This window comes from Kryptolebias marmoratus, linkage group LG1 (genome assembly GCF_001649575.2).
Source record: "Kryptolebias marmoratus isolate JLee-2015 linkage group LG1, ASM164957v2, whole genome shotgun sequence".
Classification (NCBI taxonomy): Eukaryota; Metazoa; Chordata; class Actinopteri; order Cyprinodontiformes; family Rivulidae; genus Kryptolebias; species Kryptolebias marmoratus.
In genome coordinates this window covers 11,762,508-11,781,367 of record NC_051430.1, presented here as the reverse complement: position 1 = coordinate 11,781,367, position 18,860 = coordinate 11,762,508, and the positions used below count along the sequence as shown (strand labels likewise).

General features: G+C 43.7%; 1 protein-coding gene across 1 annotated transcript; it reads left to right on the top strand.

Annotated features, from left to right (window-relative positions):
- Positions 1-7,117: 7,117 nt before the first annotated feature.
- On the top strand, positions 7,118-10,354 carry fzd10 (frizzled class receptor 10). The gene is made up of 2 exons (XM_017435305.3): positions 7,118-7,771; positions 7,896-10,354. Exons 1-2 carry the CDS (start codon positions 7,695-7,697, stop codon positions 9,652-9,654), a joined length of 1,836 nt encoding a protein of 611 aa, XP_017290794.1. The 5' UTR covers positions 7,118-7,694; the 3' UTR covers positions 9,655-10,354.
- The last annotated feature ends 8,506 nt before the right edge of the window (positions 10,355-18,860 follow it).

Genomic DNA, 18,860 nt, shown 5'->3' with positions numbered 1-18,860 from the left:
CCCACCCCCACCTTATGAAGGTCCACCACCCTTATAATTATTATAATCTGCTCCATAAACACTTGGAAGTTTACAATACCACCTTCTTTTATTGGGCAGAAATGCACAATGAATGAGGTCAGAGGGCGAACAAACGGCAGATTTTTGATGGCGCTGGAGGAAAAGAAGATTAAAGAAAATTACAACTCATTATTAACTCGCTTTATTGAGTCATTCAAACCACACGAGAGGGCTCCTCGATGGTTACCCCCCCCCCCCCACACACACACACACACACACACACACACACCGCACTGCCAGGAAAGGCAGGTGATAATGTAATTGCCCTGTGTTCAGTGCGTTTGTTCGTCTGTCTATTAGCAAAATATTTCATGAACCGCTGAACATGTTTTGATGAAAGTTTTAGAAAGCAATCCCTAGATGTATGTCTGCAGCTGATTAACTTTTGGAGTAAACCTGATTTAAGATGGCTGCCGCAGCTAATCCACCTTGGCCAACACATGAATGGCTATAACTCACTCAGTTTTACAGATTATTGAGCTAAGTTTTTGTGTGATCGTGTCTGAATGTCATCCCAACACATACTGTGAGCGCTAAAAGATTGTGTTAGATCTCTGTTTAAAACTTTCGCATTAACTGTAGGAGTCCACACTGTCTGTCTGTTAGCAACAAATATCATAGACCATTGGGCAGATTTTAATGAAACTCTCAGTAAATAATTACAAAATATCTAGCTACAATGGATTAACTTTTGGAGTCAATATAATTCAAGATGGCCACCACAGCTGCCTGACCTTAGCAAACACAAAAATGGCTGTAACTCGGTCAACTTTACAGATATCGAGCTACAGTTTGGTGTGACAGTAGCTGAGAGTTTTCCCCAACACATTCTTTGAGCGCTAACGGATCATGTGATTGTTCTGTTTAAAACTGTTGCATGCAAATTGACCAGTAATGTGTATCCCTTCAAGAAATGCTACTTTTTAAAATTCTTTGATTTATATGTTTCCCTAAAAATGTGCTGCCCTAAACAGGAGCTACTGCCTTCAACACATTTCAAATATGATAGAATAATACCACACGCACAATGAAGTTCCAGCTTGGCAAGTAGTTCACAAGCAAATAAAACCCTCATTTTTAATACCAACGCCTTCGCTTGTTTCACAGTTTGGTGCTTCGTTGAACCGAAACACTATGGTTTCCACATAGGTACGGTTTTGACGAGAACCTCTGTGCAACACCGTCGAGGGGCAATGAGAGAGAAAATAACAGATTCTGTTGATAAATAGGATCATCCGAGCTAAACGCTGAATGCAGGCGATCAGGAGGGAGAACAGGATCCTCGAACAATGTGCGGGGCATGCGGACAAATAGCCTCACCTCCGACTGAGTGTGTTGTTTCTTCTCATTGTGCCGCCTGAAAGAGCAGAGGAGGGCCTTGGTTAAGAAGATTATAGGCCTACCCCACCCGTACGTTTAATCAACATGCCCTTTCAACACCGGCAACAATGCCAAACATGTCTGAAACGTCCCCCTCCCACAACACCACCACCACCACCACCTCATCTCTGCCGTGGCATACCTCACATGTTGGAGCAGCGAACACTGCAGCAATTAAAAGGAAAAAAAAGGAGGAGGGGGGGTTCAGTTTCCTAAAAACATGTAAAAACTGTCACCATCTCAGTGGCATGTTGGATCTCATTTTCAGGGCGCCCGGCAAAAAAATAAATAAATAAATTAAAAAAAGTGCTATACCTTTATTTTTACTTTATCACGTTTTTTTTACTGATCAGAGTTCCCCTAAGAGCTTTGGTTGCTCACCCTTGGTTGCTTTCATCCGTGGTTAAATATGTAAATAAAATGTCTAAAGTCATTCTTCAAAGGGGAACAAAAGAAAAAAAAAAAAAGGGGGCTGAGGGAAAAAGACAGCCATAAAATTCCTCCGATTCTCCATAACATTAGCCAGAGGGGGGCCAGCTTCCAGCCAGAGCCTAGCAGCAGGGGAGCCCACTCGCTCCATAGAATCACACATCTTAAATTCCACACACACACACACAAATAATAAAATATCTTTTCAGCTCCAGCCATCAAAGGGCCCCTCCCTTTCACTTTATTAGTTACAGAATTATCTCAGAGTTGCTGATTTCTCAGAGATGGAGCCACGCTGCCTTTCCGGCGCGGCGCCGTTGTGGTTGCGCAGATGAGATAAAGTTTGCCGTGTGTGTTCGCACACAGGGCGAAGCGTGTGTTTTGCACATGCAAAAGCAAGCTATAGGAGGGGAGGATGGGTGTGTGTGTGTGTGAAAAAGAGCACGCAAAAAAACATCATAAAAGCGACAGTGGCAGCCACCGAGGCTACAGATGCTAAAGGCTGGACATGCCTGATTGCTCCTCTTTTCTTCTCATTTTCAAAGCGATATCATCATGACCAGCAAAACAGTCATGAAAGAAAAAGGAAAAGGAGGTGGTGGTGTTGGTGGAGGGGGGTGGATGTGTGTGGAAAAAAGACAGGAACGAGATCAAGAACAAAGGCGATGAATTACAACAAGCTCGAATTCTGCGTCTGCTGATTAGACTCTGGGACAATTGTATCTTGTCGGCTTTATTCCACTAAAGGCAGCGGTAATGAGGGCAGATATTTGCTTTTTTTAAAAAACATGACAAGGGTTTACCAGGCAAGAAGAACTGACCCTGGTTGTATGGGAGGGGACTGATTTTTACATTCCTCTTCCTCAAATTAAAGCTGTCGCCCCCCCTTTTTTTTATTCCGCTCTGTTTCCACATGTCTAGTGGAGAGAGAGGGAGGGAGGGATGGAGCAGGCATGTCAGCTGTTGTTCTTATCTTTGTGACGGGGGTCAGAGCAGAAATCACTGCAGCAGGAGGGGGTGGGGGGTGGGTGGGTTGCAAATGGGAAAATAGTTTGCATGTTATTATTAATTAACCACAGCAGCCACATTGGCGATAGCGTGCCACAAACACGGAATACGTGAGCGTTTTAAACGCAAAGCCATCCTTCGGAGTACTTTTTTTTTTTTTTTATTGTCGCGCTCGAACCGAATCCCCCTCTAGTGTTAACAGCTGGATATGTGAAATCCGAGAAGCACATGTGCGGCATAGGCAGAGGGGTATTGTGTTCGTAACTGCCTTCATACCTCCCATACTTATTCTCCCCGTCCACACGCCGAGCACTAACAGCTGAAGTGCCACCGCCAGGATACGCTCTAAACCGTTTAGGCACGCCAGGTGCCAGGTTTCTCATCTCGCCCAAACACATTTCTCAAAGCTCTTTAGTGACTCTTGTTAAATTAAAAAAAAAAAGAGCACTGAAAGCTCTGCTGTTTACGCTTGATCAGTGTTTCGTCCTTGATGAAACCGTAACCAGGTCCAGGTATGACTCTTACAGAAGGGTCTGGAGAATCTCAGACATAAAACAGACCAACAAAAAAAGGCCCATGAAGGGTCTTTTTTTCCCCCCGCTGCCATCCTGTCCTGTGTTATCACCAGCTGGGAGTTTCTGAGAGGCAACAGGACGAAGTTATGGCCACTCTATGCTGATGACACTTTGCACTTTCGGGCTTTCTCCAACACACTCTGTGTGTTTTTGCTTCTTCCCAAGGGGCTGCATTCGGGATCCACAAATGGCATCTGTGTCCGAATGAGGCACGCCTTTAGGTGCTTCTTCACCCGACTTACAAAGTGGCTGAATGGCGGAGGAAAACGGGACAGCCGGTCAGCGAGGGAGAGGCTGGGGAAGAGCAGCGACGAGGGCCAGTCGTTGGTGCTTTAAAGGCCCACAAAGCAAAATCCAAACACCCAGCTACCAACAATTTTACTTTGAAATGAGGAGAGAATACAGAGGGAGAAAAGCAAATCTACATACATTGATGCACTTTGTTTCCAGTCAGAGACTTGACATCTTCTCTCGACCGAAAGCAAGCTTTTGATTGGTCCCCTTTGGATCTTTTATCGTGTTTGAAGAACCACTTAGGTGTTTTCAGCTTTTTCCATGACCCCCCCTTTTCGATGTGAGATGTGTGACATCCTCAGAGCCACTGAGGTTCACAGCTTTCAGACACTCATCAATAAGTGGATGTAGTTCAGTTTGTTGAAATTAATCGTTCAAATCAGCCAGAAAATACCACTGGAGTTTCATATTTTTGCTTCCCGAAAGATAAAAACCTTCCTCATATTTGGATCCATAAACTCTGATGTGGAAATTACTATCAGAACTCAGGTTCGGACCACTTCAAAGAGAAGCACCACTCCGACCCTCATTAATGCATTGGACTGGCTTCACGCCAAAAAAAAAAACCCAGGACCTTTTACCAGCAGCAGTCCTGACTATTTTTAATTTTAAAAGAAAGGCCAACGGAGAGAAGGACATCTCCACAGAGAAGGAGACGAGAAACATGAAGTTTTACTTCAGACGTGATGTGAGCTCACGCTGTCATTAAAAGGTCTGAGCTGCTTACAGGCCGACCGCCTGAGATCAGTTTGGGATTTAAAGCAGTTTGTTATTGAGGAAAAAATATAGACAATCCATGTGCGATTAAACAAATGTCATAGTCTGAATCTGCTGTTGATTAGTTTACTCTGGTGTGAGAGTTCAGAAACGATACTCTGAAGCGCACTCATGTTGTTTACAAATTAGCTAGCATTCGGTTAGCATCGGGTTAGCTTCAAGTTATCTCCTGCCGTCTTTATGTTAACTCGCAGTGTTGTGTGACGATGTCATGACAATGATCTGAGGGTAATCGGTTCTCACCGTTCCACATTCCAATCTCATTGTTTTGTCAGCCGTGACAGTCCTTGTGATCATCAGAAACCAAATCTGAAGAGTTTTCATCTGATTCCAGAGATCAGGCCGTCGGTTCAGGTTCATACTGGTGGGGTTGTATATCCATTACTTCCTGCATGTCTACGTATTCAAAAAGGCGTCTTCTTCCATTTCCACTAGTAAACAACTGAACAGTAGCTGCGTTCTTGGCTGGCCGGGGCACAGCACACGTCATGAACCCAGGACAGCAACTCTGCCCCACAAATCACCCACTTTGGAAATTATTGACTAAAACGCTAAAACCAGTTTCTGGTCTCTGTAAAGTTGTGTGGATGTGGTTGACTAAATAACATTCATTAAATGTCAATTTTTTGAGATTTGACTTCAGTTCAGATTTAAGGATGCTGTTTTTTAAGCAAAATGACCACTAACCTGGACACGGCTGGTGGCCCACTTCTCACACATGTAGAGCAGCTAAATCAAGGGCCAGATCAATTTGTAACGAGGGCCATATTTGGCTCAAGGGTCTTCAGTTTGACACGTGTTGGCAAGCGGGATCAGTCATTTTCCACAGACTTTTACCCATACATTCACCTTGTTTTAAAAAAAAAAAAAAACATGAGCAAAACCATGGTGAGCTGCTTTAACAGTTTATTTATAGCTACTGATGTAGGACAGAAGTGGACATCTGAGCGAAACAAGGAGAACTCTGAGCCTGTCCACATCTGGGGGGAGAAATCCAGATGCCAGAAACACTAGAGAGAGACTGAACTATTGATGCCAGCTGGCTTGTCGTGGCTCGACAGCGGAGGGATATCATTGCATTAAGGCTGACATTTTCAGAAGGAATGTTTGTTTGCTGCACAACTTCCTTCAATGAGAAAAAAAAAGGACAGGAAATGACTGCAAGGTGATTGTTGAATTGTGCAGTGGGACATTTTTGGCAAGAACAGGCCAATCCTTGTGAATTCTCAACAGGCTCTACTAAACCTGGGTGAACTTTCATCAAGATCCTTATTTAATATTTGATAGCACCCCCCCCCCCCCCAAAAAAAACAATTAAAGATCTAGCATTCCTTAAAGGAATGCATATCACCCACTGCCTTTCATGCCAGACTTTTTAGATAATCTAGGGTTGTAGACGTTTTGATCAAATTTTGAAAACAACTTCCTGTACAATCTCGCAATGTTGCAAGATGTCACCCTCAGAGTACGTGTTGTGAATGACTCTCTTCTACAACTACGTCAAATTTTAGCCCAGTACCTGTAAAACTGACTGACTTGTAGCCACTTTTGTGTTGGCTAATGTTGATTAGCCTTGACGGCCATCTTCAATTATATTTACTCCAAAAGCTAATCAGTTGTACATGTATATCAAATGATTATGTTCTGGAAGTTTCGTTAAAATCCATTCACTGGTTTGTGTGATATTTTGCTAACAGACAAAAAAGTTTGATTCGAACAGTTAATGCTGAAGCTTTTAAACAAAGGTCTTTCACAATGTTTTGAACTTGGAGTATGTGTTGTGAATTAGTCTCAGCTACAACCACACCAAATCTTTGTGCAATATCTATAAACTTAATTTAAATGAAGCATGATTTGTGTCTTCAAAGTCAGTCGGCCGTGGCAACCATCTTACTTTAGGTTCGCTCTAAAAGCTAATCATTTGTAGATGTACATCCAATAAATATTTCCTGAAAGCCTCATCAAAATCTATCCGCTGGTTTATGAAATATTTTGCTAACAGAAAGAGAGTTGACCTCAAAGCGTTAATAGCAAATGTTTTGACAAGGATCTCCTGCAATCTGTTAGCGCTCATTAATTGTTTTAGGACTCAGTCTCAGCTACGACCACACCAAATGGTAGCTTAATATCTGTAAAGTTGACTGAATTATAGTCATTTTTGTGTTTTTTAAGGTCCGTTACCTGTGGCGGCCATCTTGAATCGTGTTGGCCTCAAAAGTTAATCAGTTGTAGATGCACATCCAATGGTTACTTTCTGTAAGTTTGGATGAAAACCGCCCAGTGATTCATGAGATATTTTTCCAACAGACATACACAGGAACGCACACAGGCTGGCGGGCGATAAGAAAAAAATATATATAAATAACATTTATTTCCATTTTCCTGTCGCGTTCACGCGGACAGTTTCGCGTAATTAAAGCTCTGGGTTTGTGCGCCGCATTTTTGTTGTGAAACTTTTAATTCCTAACAAACACAGAGAGAGAAAGAGAGAGAGAGAGAAAGCAGGAAGTTTGCAGTGAAGCCTGCAAGGAGCGAGCTGTTCCGCGCGTTTGAGAGAGAGAGAGAGAGAGGGGGGGACAATCCGCGTGTCAGTGTCATCTTTCTTATGCAAAGCAGCTGTTTGAAGGCGGATCTTTTCTGGCAGGTTAGACCGGGACGGAGCCTCCGACCGGCGCAGACGAGCTCCGCCACCAGACGCGTCCACGCAGCCCGCCGGCCCGCCTCTGCCCCCGCGGAGGAGCGGAGGAGAGATCCTGCGTTTCTGGGGGCGCACTTCAAGGATTCTTATCGGACTCGTTTTTTTATGTTTTTGTTTTCTTTTGTTTTGTTTTTTTTCTTTTTGCCTCTTTGTTGCCAGATTGTTTCCGGTGCCCTTTTACGCACAGCCGTCGCGTAAAACAAACAAACAAAAAAAAAGGCTGGAAGAGGAACAGTTTACTTCTTTATTTCTTTTCGAGTTTTTTTTTTTTTCACCCTCAAAGACTTGAAATCGCGCTGCCGCACGGAGACAGGCGGAGCCGTTTGGAAACAAAAAGGGGAAACTAATCAGTGGAGGTTTTTTTTTTAAATTCTTATTCTTATTTTGTTAAAAAGAGGCAGCTCCAGCTCCGACTGAGCGTTGGAGAGCATGGACCTGACAGCGAGCTTAAAGCCAGGAAACGTTTGCGCTCCATGCGGGATTTCTGTCTTTATTCAACTCTGCAACTCTTAAGTGAAACGGAGGGGATGCTTTTGCAACAAATAACTGAGTAAGTTTTTTTTTTTTTCCTCCACTGACCTCCAGCAGCAGCTTTTCATCACTGTGTAATGCAAGGAACCTACCTTTTCGTGGCTGAGACGAACATTTGACAGTTTTTTTTGTTTGTTTGTGAGGATGTGTTCGGCTGTGAAATTGAGCCTAGTCCCTGTGCTGCTGGTGCTGTGGAGCAGCCGGGGTTCGGCCATCAGCTCCATAGACCCTGACTGGTCGGGAGAGGGTCGGTGTCAGCACATCAACATCCCCCTGTGCAAAGACATAGGCTACAACATGACCCGCATGCCAAACCTCATGGGCCATGACGATCAGAAGGAGGCCGCCATAAAGCTGCAGGAGTTCTCCACGCTGATACAGTACGGGTGTCACGGCCACCTCAAGTTCTTCCTGTGCTCGCTGTATGCGCCGATGTGCACGGAGCAGGTGTCCAACCCCATCCCGGCGTGCCGCGTCATGTGCGAGCAGGTCAAGCTGAAGTGCTCGCCCATCCTGGAGCGGTTCAACTTCCCCTGGCCCGACTCCCTGGACTGCTCCCGCCTCCCCACCAAGAACGACCCCAACAATCTGTGCATGGAGGCGCCCAACAACGGCTCCGACGAGCCCCCCAAGGTGTCCCACACCCAGCCGCCGGAGTTCAGGCCACAGCGGCCCATGAGTGGCCACGACCTGCACCTCAAGGCCGGCGGCGGAGGCGGCAGGCAGACCTGCAGCAACCCCGGCAAGTTCCACTTCGTGGAGAAGAGCGAGTCGTGCGCCCCAAAGTGCTACTCGAAGGTGGACGTGTACTGGAGCCAGGGGGACAAGCAGTTCTCCCTGGTGTGGATGTCCATCTGGTCCATCCTCTGCTTCGTCTCCAGTGCCTTCACTGTCCTCACGTTCCTCATTGACCCGCAGAGATTCAAGTACCCCGAGAGGCCAATCATCTTCCTCTCCATGTCCTACTGCGTGTACTCTGTGGGCTACCTCATTCGACTTTTTGTGGGAGCTGATAGAATAGCCTGTGACAGGGACAATGGGGTCCAGTACATTATCCAGGAAGGTCTGGAGAGCACCGGCTGCACCATTGTCTTCCTCATCCTGTATTACTTTGGCATGGCCAGCTCCCTCTGGTGGGTCATCCTGACCCTAACGTGGTTCCTGGCTGCGGGGAAGAAGTGGGGCCACGAGGCCATCGAGGCCAACAGCAGCTACTTCCACCTGGCTGCGTGGGCCATCCCGGCCGTGAAGACCATCATGATCCTGGTGATGCGGAAGGTGGCCGGGGACGAGCTGACGGGCGTCTGCTACGTGGGCAGCATGGACGTGAAGGCCCTCACCGGCTTCGTGCTCATCCCCCTCTCCTGCTACCTCATCATCGGCACCTCGTTCCTGCTGTCTGGCTTCGTGGCCCTCTTCCACATCCGCAAGATCATGAAGACCGAGGGCGAGAACACCGACAAGCTGGAGAAGCTGATGGTGCGCATCGGCGTCTTCTCGGTGCTCTACACGGTCCCGGCCACCTGCGTCATCGCCTGCTACTTCTACGAGCGGCTCAACATGGACTACTGGCGCATCCTCGCCGCCGAGCAGAAGTGCGTGGAGGGCAGCGGGCCCGAGTCGGACGAGTGCGTCATGAAGGCCTCCATCCCCGCCGTGGAGATCTTCATGGTGAAGCTCTTCATGCTGCTGGTGGTGGGCATCACCAGCGGCATGTGGATCTGGACCTCCAAGACGCTGCAGTCGTGGCAGAACGTGTTCAGCAGGAAGCTGAAGAAGAGGACGAGGAGGAAGGCCGCCAGCGTCTTCACCAGCAGCAGGCCTTACATCAAACCTCACCCATCCTTCAAAGGGCCCAACGCCAAGTACGAGCCCACGCGTGCTCCTCCGACTTGTGTATGAGCAAACCCAGACAGACTTATTTCTTTTAAAAAAGCAGGACTTGGGATGGACTGAGTCGCCAAAAAGAATCGAAGCTCGTGTTTTTTATTTATGCATCGCGCATCGAGAACACGCACGTTCGGTTATTGGGTTTTTTTGTTGGTTTTTTTACATTTTAAACCACGTCGCACAACGAGAGCAGGCTTTGAGCAAAATCTGCTTCACTCTTGTTCTTTTTGGGGCAACTTGGATTACAAAAAGACGAAACGGAAAGACAAAAACAGCGAAGTAAACCTGTTTGGATTTGCGTTACTTGAATAATGTGCAATAGGTGTTTTCCTGTCTGGCTGAGAGACACTGGTGCTGCTGGAGGACACGTTACAGACAATGGAGACAATGATTCCAGGTGATTTTAATGGAAATCCAGGCAGCGTCGTGTATGTTTGAACTGGACTGAAAGCTTAAAAAAAAGACGCCTGAGACCTTACGAGAAAGCCCCACTGTGAGGCAAATCCACGCCATGAATTAACCAAGCACTCTTTACTGAAAAGTTATTTCTTCACACGGTGTCTCTGCTTTTGTGTTTCGTTGTTTTTCTATTATTATTTTCTTTCTTTGCTGTTTTATAGCACAAGGAAGCATTTGTGTATATATTTCTTTTTTTAAAAAAAAAAGTGAGATTTTATAGACAAAAATAATAAATGTTCTAGTTTTAAACGTGTCGTTGCCAAGCTGGACTCTCTGTCGGCGTGATTTCTCTCCAGGCTCTCCTTTTTCGAACGCCCCACGCCTTCATTTGCTCCACAATTTTTATTTGCCTTCATTCGTGAAGACTAGCTGGACAAATAAGCCAGGAAAGCGTCAACAACGATAAAAAAAAAGAAGGTAATTTCGCATTTCAGAAAGGTGTGATGGGAGCTCCTACATCTCCCGCGAGTAGATATAGGCGAGTGCAACGTGAACATTTTGAGGTGTTTTGTAGAGAGTAAGATGTCATTCCTTAAAAAAAAAAAAAGCTGCAGTAGATACACTGCAGCTAGTCAAATCTCTGCTCTAAATCACAACCGTACAAGGAAGCAGTTGCACTTTTTTTTTTTCATTTTTACTGCAGCCACATAAAAAAAAGCATTACAACGAGAAATCAACGTCATCGAAAGTTTCTTCCCGGCTGTACTTTTATACAGAACAGGTTATAAGGTATTCATTTTGGGCTCATGTCAATCACGTATTCGTCATAATTGAACATGAAGTGATGAGACATTCCAGTCATCAGAAGTTTCTCCCTAAAGAGATCAGTTTTCGACGTCTGTTTAGGCGTTATTTAAATGTCGCAACATAATTTTTTTTAACGTTGGTTTTAAATCCATCGCTCCCCTAATGAGAGTCCCCGAACAGCAGGGGCCTTCGTCTGCAGTTCCCCGCCTGATCTGAAGACGATACACACTTTTAATCCTCGTTTCTGGCTGTGTCTACGGTCCATACCGGTGAGGTGTTTATCCATTAATCCAGCTCTCACTCAGGACAGGATTAGACCGTTTTGAAGGGTTTAAGGATCACTGGAAACCGAAACACAAAATATCCGTCACCTCGTCATTTTTTTTTTAGGAGACGTCTGGCCTTGATTTCAAGTACCTATGCGTAATCTGACGTGATTTCGAGAAAACGCCAACATAGTGAGTGCATTGTCTGGCATCAGGTGTTAAACGATCCCTGCGTTTTTAAAGTTTTACGGTGCTCAAGTCTCGTCTTTGCTTGTTTGGGGCGGTGGATTCAAGGACTAAACAAAGCTTTGATATACGGAGGATCATTGAAAAGTTGTCAAAATGTACCTAGAATGGAAAAAAATATATATTGTCCTTTTAGGAGCTGAAGAGACATTTTTAATTTTAATTTTTTTTTTTTTGATTGTACCAATAGAAGGGGGGGTAAAAAAAAAAAAAAAAGAGAGAGAGAGAGAGTTTAAAACCGATGTTTGATGGTTCTCTTTGGCTTTATTGAAGTTTCTGAAAAAGTAGCACTTCTTCATCCCCGCGGCCATTCGAGTTCCAACGTCGACCCGACCAGTTTTAACAGTCAGAAAGCACATGACTCACAACCTGTGCGTGGCTGAATCAAAGTTAGCCAGTGTCTATTGATACTCTGAGTTGCAAAAAAAAAAAAAAAAGAAAGAAAAAAAAGGTGTGAGCTTCTTCTGAGAGCCTCAACAGAGGCCACCTGGATAAGAGCAAATATTTGCCCACAAGTATTCCACCAATTTAATTTATTCCCACTCAGACAAACAGAACAGTAAAAAAAAAAAAAAAAAAAGAGGGGGGGGGGGGACGACCCGCTCAGAGCGAGGACACCGTACTGCTGGGAAGTTTCATTCTAGGTGGTCAATTGTGTTTAAGCTTTTGAAAACGTAGGTCTTATTCCGTCGGATCACTTGTTGCCGAGTGACTTTTAGCGCGGGGAGGGGGATAGCTTCGCGTGGGGAAGTGTTAAACGCTTCTCCTCGCCAAGGACTCATCTTTTTGTTAGGATTGTGGGGAATTCCATTTCAACCGTGTGGCTGTAGGCTTACGGGTGAATCATAGACCGACGTATCCTAAAAGTTGCCGAGAGAACATCAAACCTCTCGAAATTGTTTGATTTGAAATTCCTCTGACTGGCTGAGAGTCGGGAGTTTTTAGCCTTTCAGAGTGTGGAGCGTAAAACTACAATAACAGAAGAACAATGAAGCCACCTCTGCATGGCTCAGAAAAATCATTAGTACCAGTTAATACCTTGTTTCAATAATAATAATAATAATCTGTGTGTGACCTTATGTTGTCTCAGTAGTTGCATGCAGGGATTTGAAGGGACCCATGCTCCTTTGTGCTCTTTATCTGCTGCTTTGCAACCATCATAAAAGTCTCCAGCTCTGTGGCATAAATCAAGTTGCCGGGATGACTGGCAGCTGAGGCAACTTGTCTTTGATCAGACTTGGTGGAGACTCCCCATGTCCTCATCCTCAGCTGCTCCTGCAGCACCTGTTTACTAGTCGGGGCTTGTCTGCTCCGAAGGCGCTGCTTCGTTTCCCAGTGTCATCGGCCCCGAACGTGACGCGCGCGTGCTCTCTCTCAACGGCTACGCCAAGGAATTTGTCCGCAGCGTTCAAGGGGAGGGTGGGACCCTCGCTGACCCTCGCGCCACCTCTCCCCTAAATGAGCGGGCTGCAGGAGAAGGAGCTCGTGCTTTGCGGGACGTCTGACTCATCCGACTGCGATCGGGAAGAAGAAAACCCAGAGCATCAAAACAAATGAATCAGCCTTTTCTCCGATTTTTTACAGAAATCACTTTGAACTAGAGAAACCCCTGTTTTCTGTGAAAAAGGCAGGGTTTTTCACAGAGTGCTGAAAACCAGGTGTTAGAGCTAAAAGAAACAGAGCACTGGCTAAAAGCTAAAAGGAGCAAAACACTAACTAAAAGCTAAAAAGTAAAATGCTAACTAAAAGCCAAAAGTAGGAATAGGCTAACTAAAAGTATCAAAAGGTTAGCCAGAAGCTAATAGTATTAAAGGGCTAACTAAAAGCTAAAAATAACAGAACTGTAGCTAAAAGTAGCAAAAGGCTATCTAAAAGTCAAAGACTTGCTAAAAGCTAAAGTAGGAAAAGGTTAACTAAAAGTATCAAAAGGCTAGCTGGAAGCTAAATACAGTAAAGGAATAGCTAAGAGGTAAAAGTAGCAAAATCCTAGTTAAAAGCTAAAAGTAGCAGAACTGTAGCTAAAAGTATCAAAAGGCTGGCTAAAAGTAAAACTTGCTAAAAGGTAAAGAAGAAAAAGGCTAACTGAATGTGTCAAAGGGCTAGCTAAAAGTAGCAGAACTGTAGCTGAAAGTAGCTAAAAGCAGAACAGTAGCTAAAAGCCAAAACAGAGCAATTTTTTAAAATGAAGTTAGAAGATCTCGATGAATGTATTTCTATGGGCAAAACATTTATACATAAAGTTAAATATTTTGAATATTATAAAAGCAAAAGTCATGGCACCCATCTCCTGAAGGAACTGTTTTGATGTATGAATGATTAAAATAGCACAGTGTGTGGAGAAGTTGCTACATCGCAAACAACAACAACAACAAAACAGGAAAACAATAGTCACAATAAGAGGGTTAAAATTCCTTATGATAGCATGCAATGGAAACATTCTCCCGTGTCCATCATCCTTGTGGTCCATAAATCCGGAGTTCTGTGGTTTATGGTGGGGATGTGGGGGTGGGCTCCATGCTCTGAATTTATACACAGAGTAGAATCTAGGACAAAGTGTGCAATGTATGTGCATGATCTACAACACACACCCACATCAGTCTGCTATGGTGGTAATTGTTCCCAGTTACTGCTAAAGGTGAGGGTAATTACATAAACCCTAGCAACAATGTGTTTTCTCCTTGCCTTTTTTTTTTTTTTTCCACATGCATAATGAAGTGCCTCACAGGCCCTCTCCGCTGATCAAACAAGTGTTTGATAGTGGCTTTGGCCTGAAAGAAGACTGAATATGTTTATTTGCATGTGGAGGAGTGAGTGACTTTGAGGTGGAGATCAGGCAGATTAGTGTTAACTGACAGAGACCTGTGCAAACAGACACTCCCCCCACATACAAGCGGGCCAGTGGCACACTTCCTCTGAGGACCAAAGTATAGCGCCTCACCCTATGACGCTTCTTTTTTTTTTTTTTCCTTTTCTGTTATTGGGCTTTGGCTTGTTTGCACATTGCAAGTGAAAACATGCGCTCCAATAAACGGTGAGAAATTCAATAGTTCTATGAAACCATCTGATATTTTGGCCTTAGTTTTGAAACATTCTCAGCCGATGCAGAGTAACAAATAGATCGGATATTTCACAAGATTAATAAAGACTGTATCTGAACACAGAAAATATAAGGTGAATTATTTTTAAGTAAATTCATTCAGTCTAACTATGGATTTAACGGCATATTATGGCAATTAAATTCTTGCTCACTTTAAAAGTTGTACATGCCAAGATTTAATAAATATTTGCTACATATATATAAATTATAATTGCAACCTCAAATAAAAGGCCTGGCATTTTTTCTTTTCTTTTTTTGTTTCTTTTTTGACGGAATGTATATCGCCCTCCCACTTTCATACCAGAGTTTGAAACTGAGATCATCTCACGAGGTGTCTGTTTCAGTCAAACCTTGTAACGAAATTCTGGATGATCTCACATGACATCGCAAGATCCCTCTAAACGTGTCAGTGCTCGGAGTGTGTGTCAAGGACGACTGCCAGATGCTACCAAATCAAATTGTAGCTCAATATCTGTAAAATTGACTGAGATATAGCATTTTTGTGTTGGCCGATGCCGATTAGCTGTGGCAGCCATCTTGAATTGGGTTGACTCCAAAGGTTAATGGGTTGTAGAGGTGCATAAAATTATTGCTGTCTGAGCGTTTCATTCCAATCTGTCCAGTAGTTCAGGAGGAATTTAGCCGACATGACAGACACAAGCAAAAACAATTCTTATATTCTGATTCTTCTTATCACTATGATTAGAAAATGAACATTTTGACCATTTTGAAGTGAGGTTTAGTGGAAAACATATGAAGAATTAATATCTTTGTAGGACTTTGAACTGCCTCTGTTTTGGAGAAAACAGAGTTTATGTTTGACGAGGCTAATGAGCTAACGGCTAGTCTGTCAGGAGAGCAGTCCACTTTGGAATTGGGTCAGACTGTACTGATGAGCTCATGTTGGCTCATATGAGATCCCTGCTGTCTTAAAGCAGCTATCTTCAAACGCCCGTAGGTTATGTAAATGCTTTTATTTAACCTCGCCGTAAATTTTGCGCAACACGATTATTTGGACAAAAAATGTTCCAGTCAGGACTGAGCCCAGGAGGCACCAGAAGTGCTACAACTACCTGCTGCTGTTGCTACTTGCGCTCACAGATTCTATTCAAATGACTGTGTGATGCAGAATTGATCACATGGACCATTTTTAAATGTTTGAGGTCGTATGGGACAGTACTATAAAGCACTATGGCCTTGTCTCCGCTCATGCTAGACATTAGCCTGACTCCATTCCAGTCAAAGAGCTACGTAGCTACACCAGGTAAAATAAAAATTATTTATAGCGTCTCCCCAGAATCATGGCCAGAATATTCTATTAAGTCAAACAATTGACTAAACCTTCAACTACACTCATGGAAACTTGGAGGATATTAGCAAAGAGTGAGCCAAAAAGTCAAGCTGAAGACAATTACTTCACATCGTTGTATTTTGGATTTTCACGCACAGCTTTTGCTATTTGTCTTTGATTTTTTTTTTTTTTTAATCAAACTAAAGTCATGAAACAGTGCAATATCCGAGGCTCCGCGAAGCCAATTCATCATCTATTTATTTGCTTATTTATTTTACAACGAATGTAGGCCATGGAAATGCATCGTCTCAGATGTGGTGCGTTCAACACAAACGTGTCAGACATAAGAGGAAAGCAGAGCAGGCGGGCGGTGGCGCCGATGGGCTTCGGCGTGACTGAGAAGCGACTGTGCGTGTTTAGAAAGAAGTGAACGTTGCGTCGCTGGTCTGAAGTGAGGTTTATCTCCATGGTGTGTTAGCTTTAATCTGCCACCTTTCTAATCCTCACCTATGAGAGCTCTGATCATTTAAAAACAGCTGACTTTTGACTCCTTTATGTGGTAGAAACTGTGTACTTGGGTGCACATCTTTTTAGTGTATAGATCCATTCATGTTTGTCAGTGATGTTACAAAGCCAGCGACAAGGCTGATGGAAGGAACAGAAGATCGTCTGTGTGTGTGTGTGTGTGTGTGTGTGTGTGTGTGCGTATATTTGTGTGCGGTGGTGCTTTATAGGCAGTATAGGAGCTATAGAGGGAGATGGATGATGAAGGATCTGGGAGGGCTCGTGAACACCGCTGAGAGAAAATGTCTGTGGTTCAAAGACACTCTCAGCAAACTTAACAAAGAAAGATGGCACAAAGGGGGAGAACATCAATGGAAACTACACAATCAGCTGTCACATAAAGCGGGAGAAAATATCCCAGCTTCTCTAGAAGACTACAGTGTATGCAGACTTTTGACTATTTTTAAATTAACTCAGCGCAATGGACAGGGAAACGAGAGATACAAGACAGGAAAACATCCAGACGTATCAAAATTCATTAAAATAAAAGGACTACTAGACTCTGTGACTTCTTTTGATTTTACTGGGTTGATATTAAGCAGGGTGGTTAGAGCTGTTGCCTTGGAGCAAGAAGGCTGCAGGATCACTTCCTGACCCGGGGCCGTTCTGGGTGGGGTTTACATGTTCTCCCTGTGCTCATGTGGGTGTCCTCCGGTTTCGTCCCACAGAGCAGAAACATGCACGTTAGGTTAATTAGTAACTCTAAAACTGTCCCTAGGTGTGAGTGAGAGGGTGAATGGTTGTTTGTCTCTACGTGTCCCTGTGATGGACTTGAGACCTGTCCAGGGTGTCCCCGGCCTCTCACACAGTGGGCGCCAGCTCCCCTACAACCCTGAAAGGAGAAGCAGGCAAAAGAAAATGGATATTCTTACCTTGCTGCTGTACATTCAGATATTCATTTTTCTAACTTGTTTAGCTGTAATCAGTTATTTCTTGCTTAAAACAAAGCTCCAGTGACACCATGATCATGTGCAGGGGAGTAGGCGGGACTTAAAGCCTCTCATCCCTAGTGCTCAGACTCTGGTTCCAAAAATACAACATGGCTGCTTCTGTAAAACAGATAGCTTTAAATCCCAACGATTCTATCGTGAACAGTGTGTTGACTTTTGATGATGTGTGACATAAATACAAATTGGAAAAAATAACAAATAAAAAATAAATAAATAAAAATTTCCACATGCATTTTGGAAAAATAAGTAAGATAACCCTCCCTGGAGCTTTCATCATAGAAAAATTAAATGTATAACTGAAAGTTGGGCTTTACATGACTGGACTGTCATTTTTTATATATCGTTATATTAAGTTTTATGATTTTGGAAGATTTGACCCCAGAATGTTCCACTTAAAGTGCAATAATGTTACATGCTCTAACTTTTAATATACGTGTAAGCATCCCAAAATTGTTGCAAACAAATTTATCTGACTCCCACAAACGTCACATTTCTTATACAGTTTTTACATCAGAATTGAGGCCTTTTTGTCTTCTTTCACCCAATGTGGAAGTTTTACTCTCAAATGGTCCCCCGGCATGCACACATCCAAACTCTCATTGACGTCCATTGAGCTCTAAATCTTCTCCTCAAAACCTGAAAAAGGAACATATCTGTAACTTGCCATATCTCCTTCACGATGCAGCGTCGACAATAAAAAAAATTACACGAATGGCCTCCGGAAGAATCAAGAATTTCCTTTGGCACTTTGGATCGCTTTATTTGGAGTTTGTGTTTCTGCTCACCTGTCTGATGAGGGGTGGTGCTGCATGCTCCTCCTCCTCTATCAGCTTCCCAGCAAAAAAAAACATACGAAGGAATCGCCACGGCAGCCAGTGACTCAGCAACATCTGAGTCAATAGCTCTTTTTTTATTTCAGACAAAATTTTCTCTCATTTTTTTTATTCCATCATGGCTGCCCCCACATGTCCTGTATAATTTAGGCAACTGTGTCATGATTACTACTTTTAAGTAAGGGAGAACTGAACAAAAGCCTCCGCATAGTCAAAATAAAAAAGTAATTAACTTAACAGGCAAAGAGGAGAACTTTAACAGAGCTCTTGGATACTCTTCAAAACAAAAGTCTGGCTCTGTCATCATTTAGATGATTAAAAGAAAGTCTCAAATTACTGAAGAAAGTTGATGCATGTTGGATTTTCAGGAAGCACATAGCTTTCTGGGCCCACTTCAGATTTCTCCAGATTTACTTATATGTGTTTTTGGGGGATTAAATCAAAGTCTTGATTTAAGTAGTTATTACAAATAGATGGATGATTAGGTGGTATTTCAACTCAAAGGCAGCACAGCATCCCATTTTAGCAGCTTTTTTGTATTTTGGGTGCATTTTCTTGCTCAAAATCATCGCAGATTTCCCCCCCCACACACACACACAGGAATCAGCTCAACAGGAATGGGCACACACAACACAGAACATGTGTTGGTGCACAGCGCTCCAATACAATGTCCCATTTTGTTCCCAGCTTGTTCCCCTGTGCTGACAGGACTGGAAGCAATTTGGGGGTAAGCACCACGGAACAGTCTGAGGAGATTATAAACAA

What these genes read in the sequence shown, in the direction of transcription:
- fzd10 (XM_017435305.3), top strand. Translation starts at nt 7,695, where the DNA reads ATGCGGGATTTCTGTCTTTATTCAACTCTGCAACTCTTAAGTGAAACG. An exon ending in CTTTTGCAACAAATAACTGA is followed by an intron (nt 7,772 to 7,895) that starts GTAAGTTTTTTT and finishes TTTGTTTGTGAG; the next exon opens with GATGTGTTCGGCTGTGAAAT.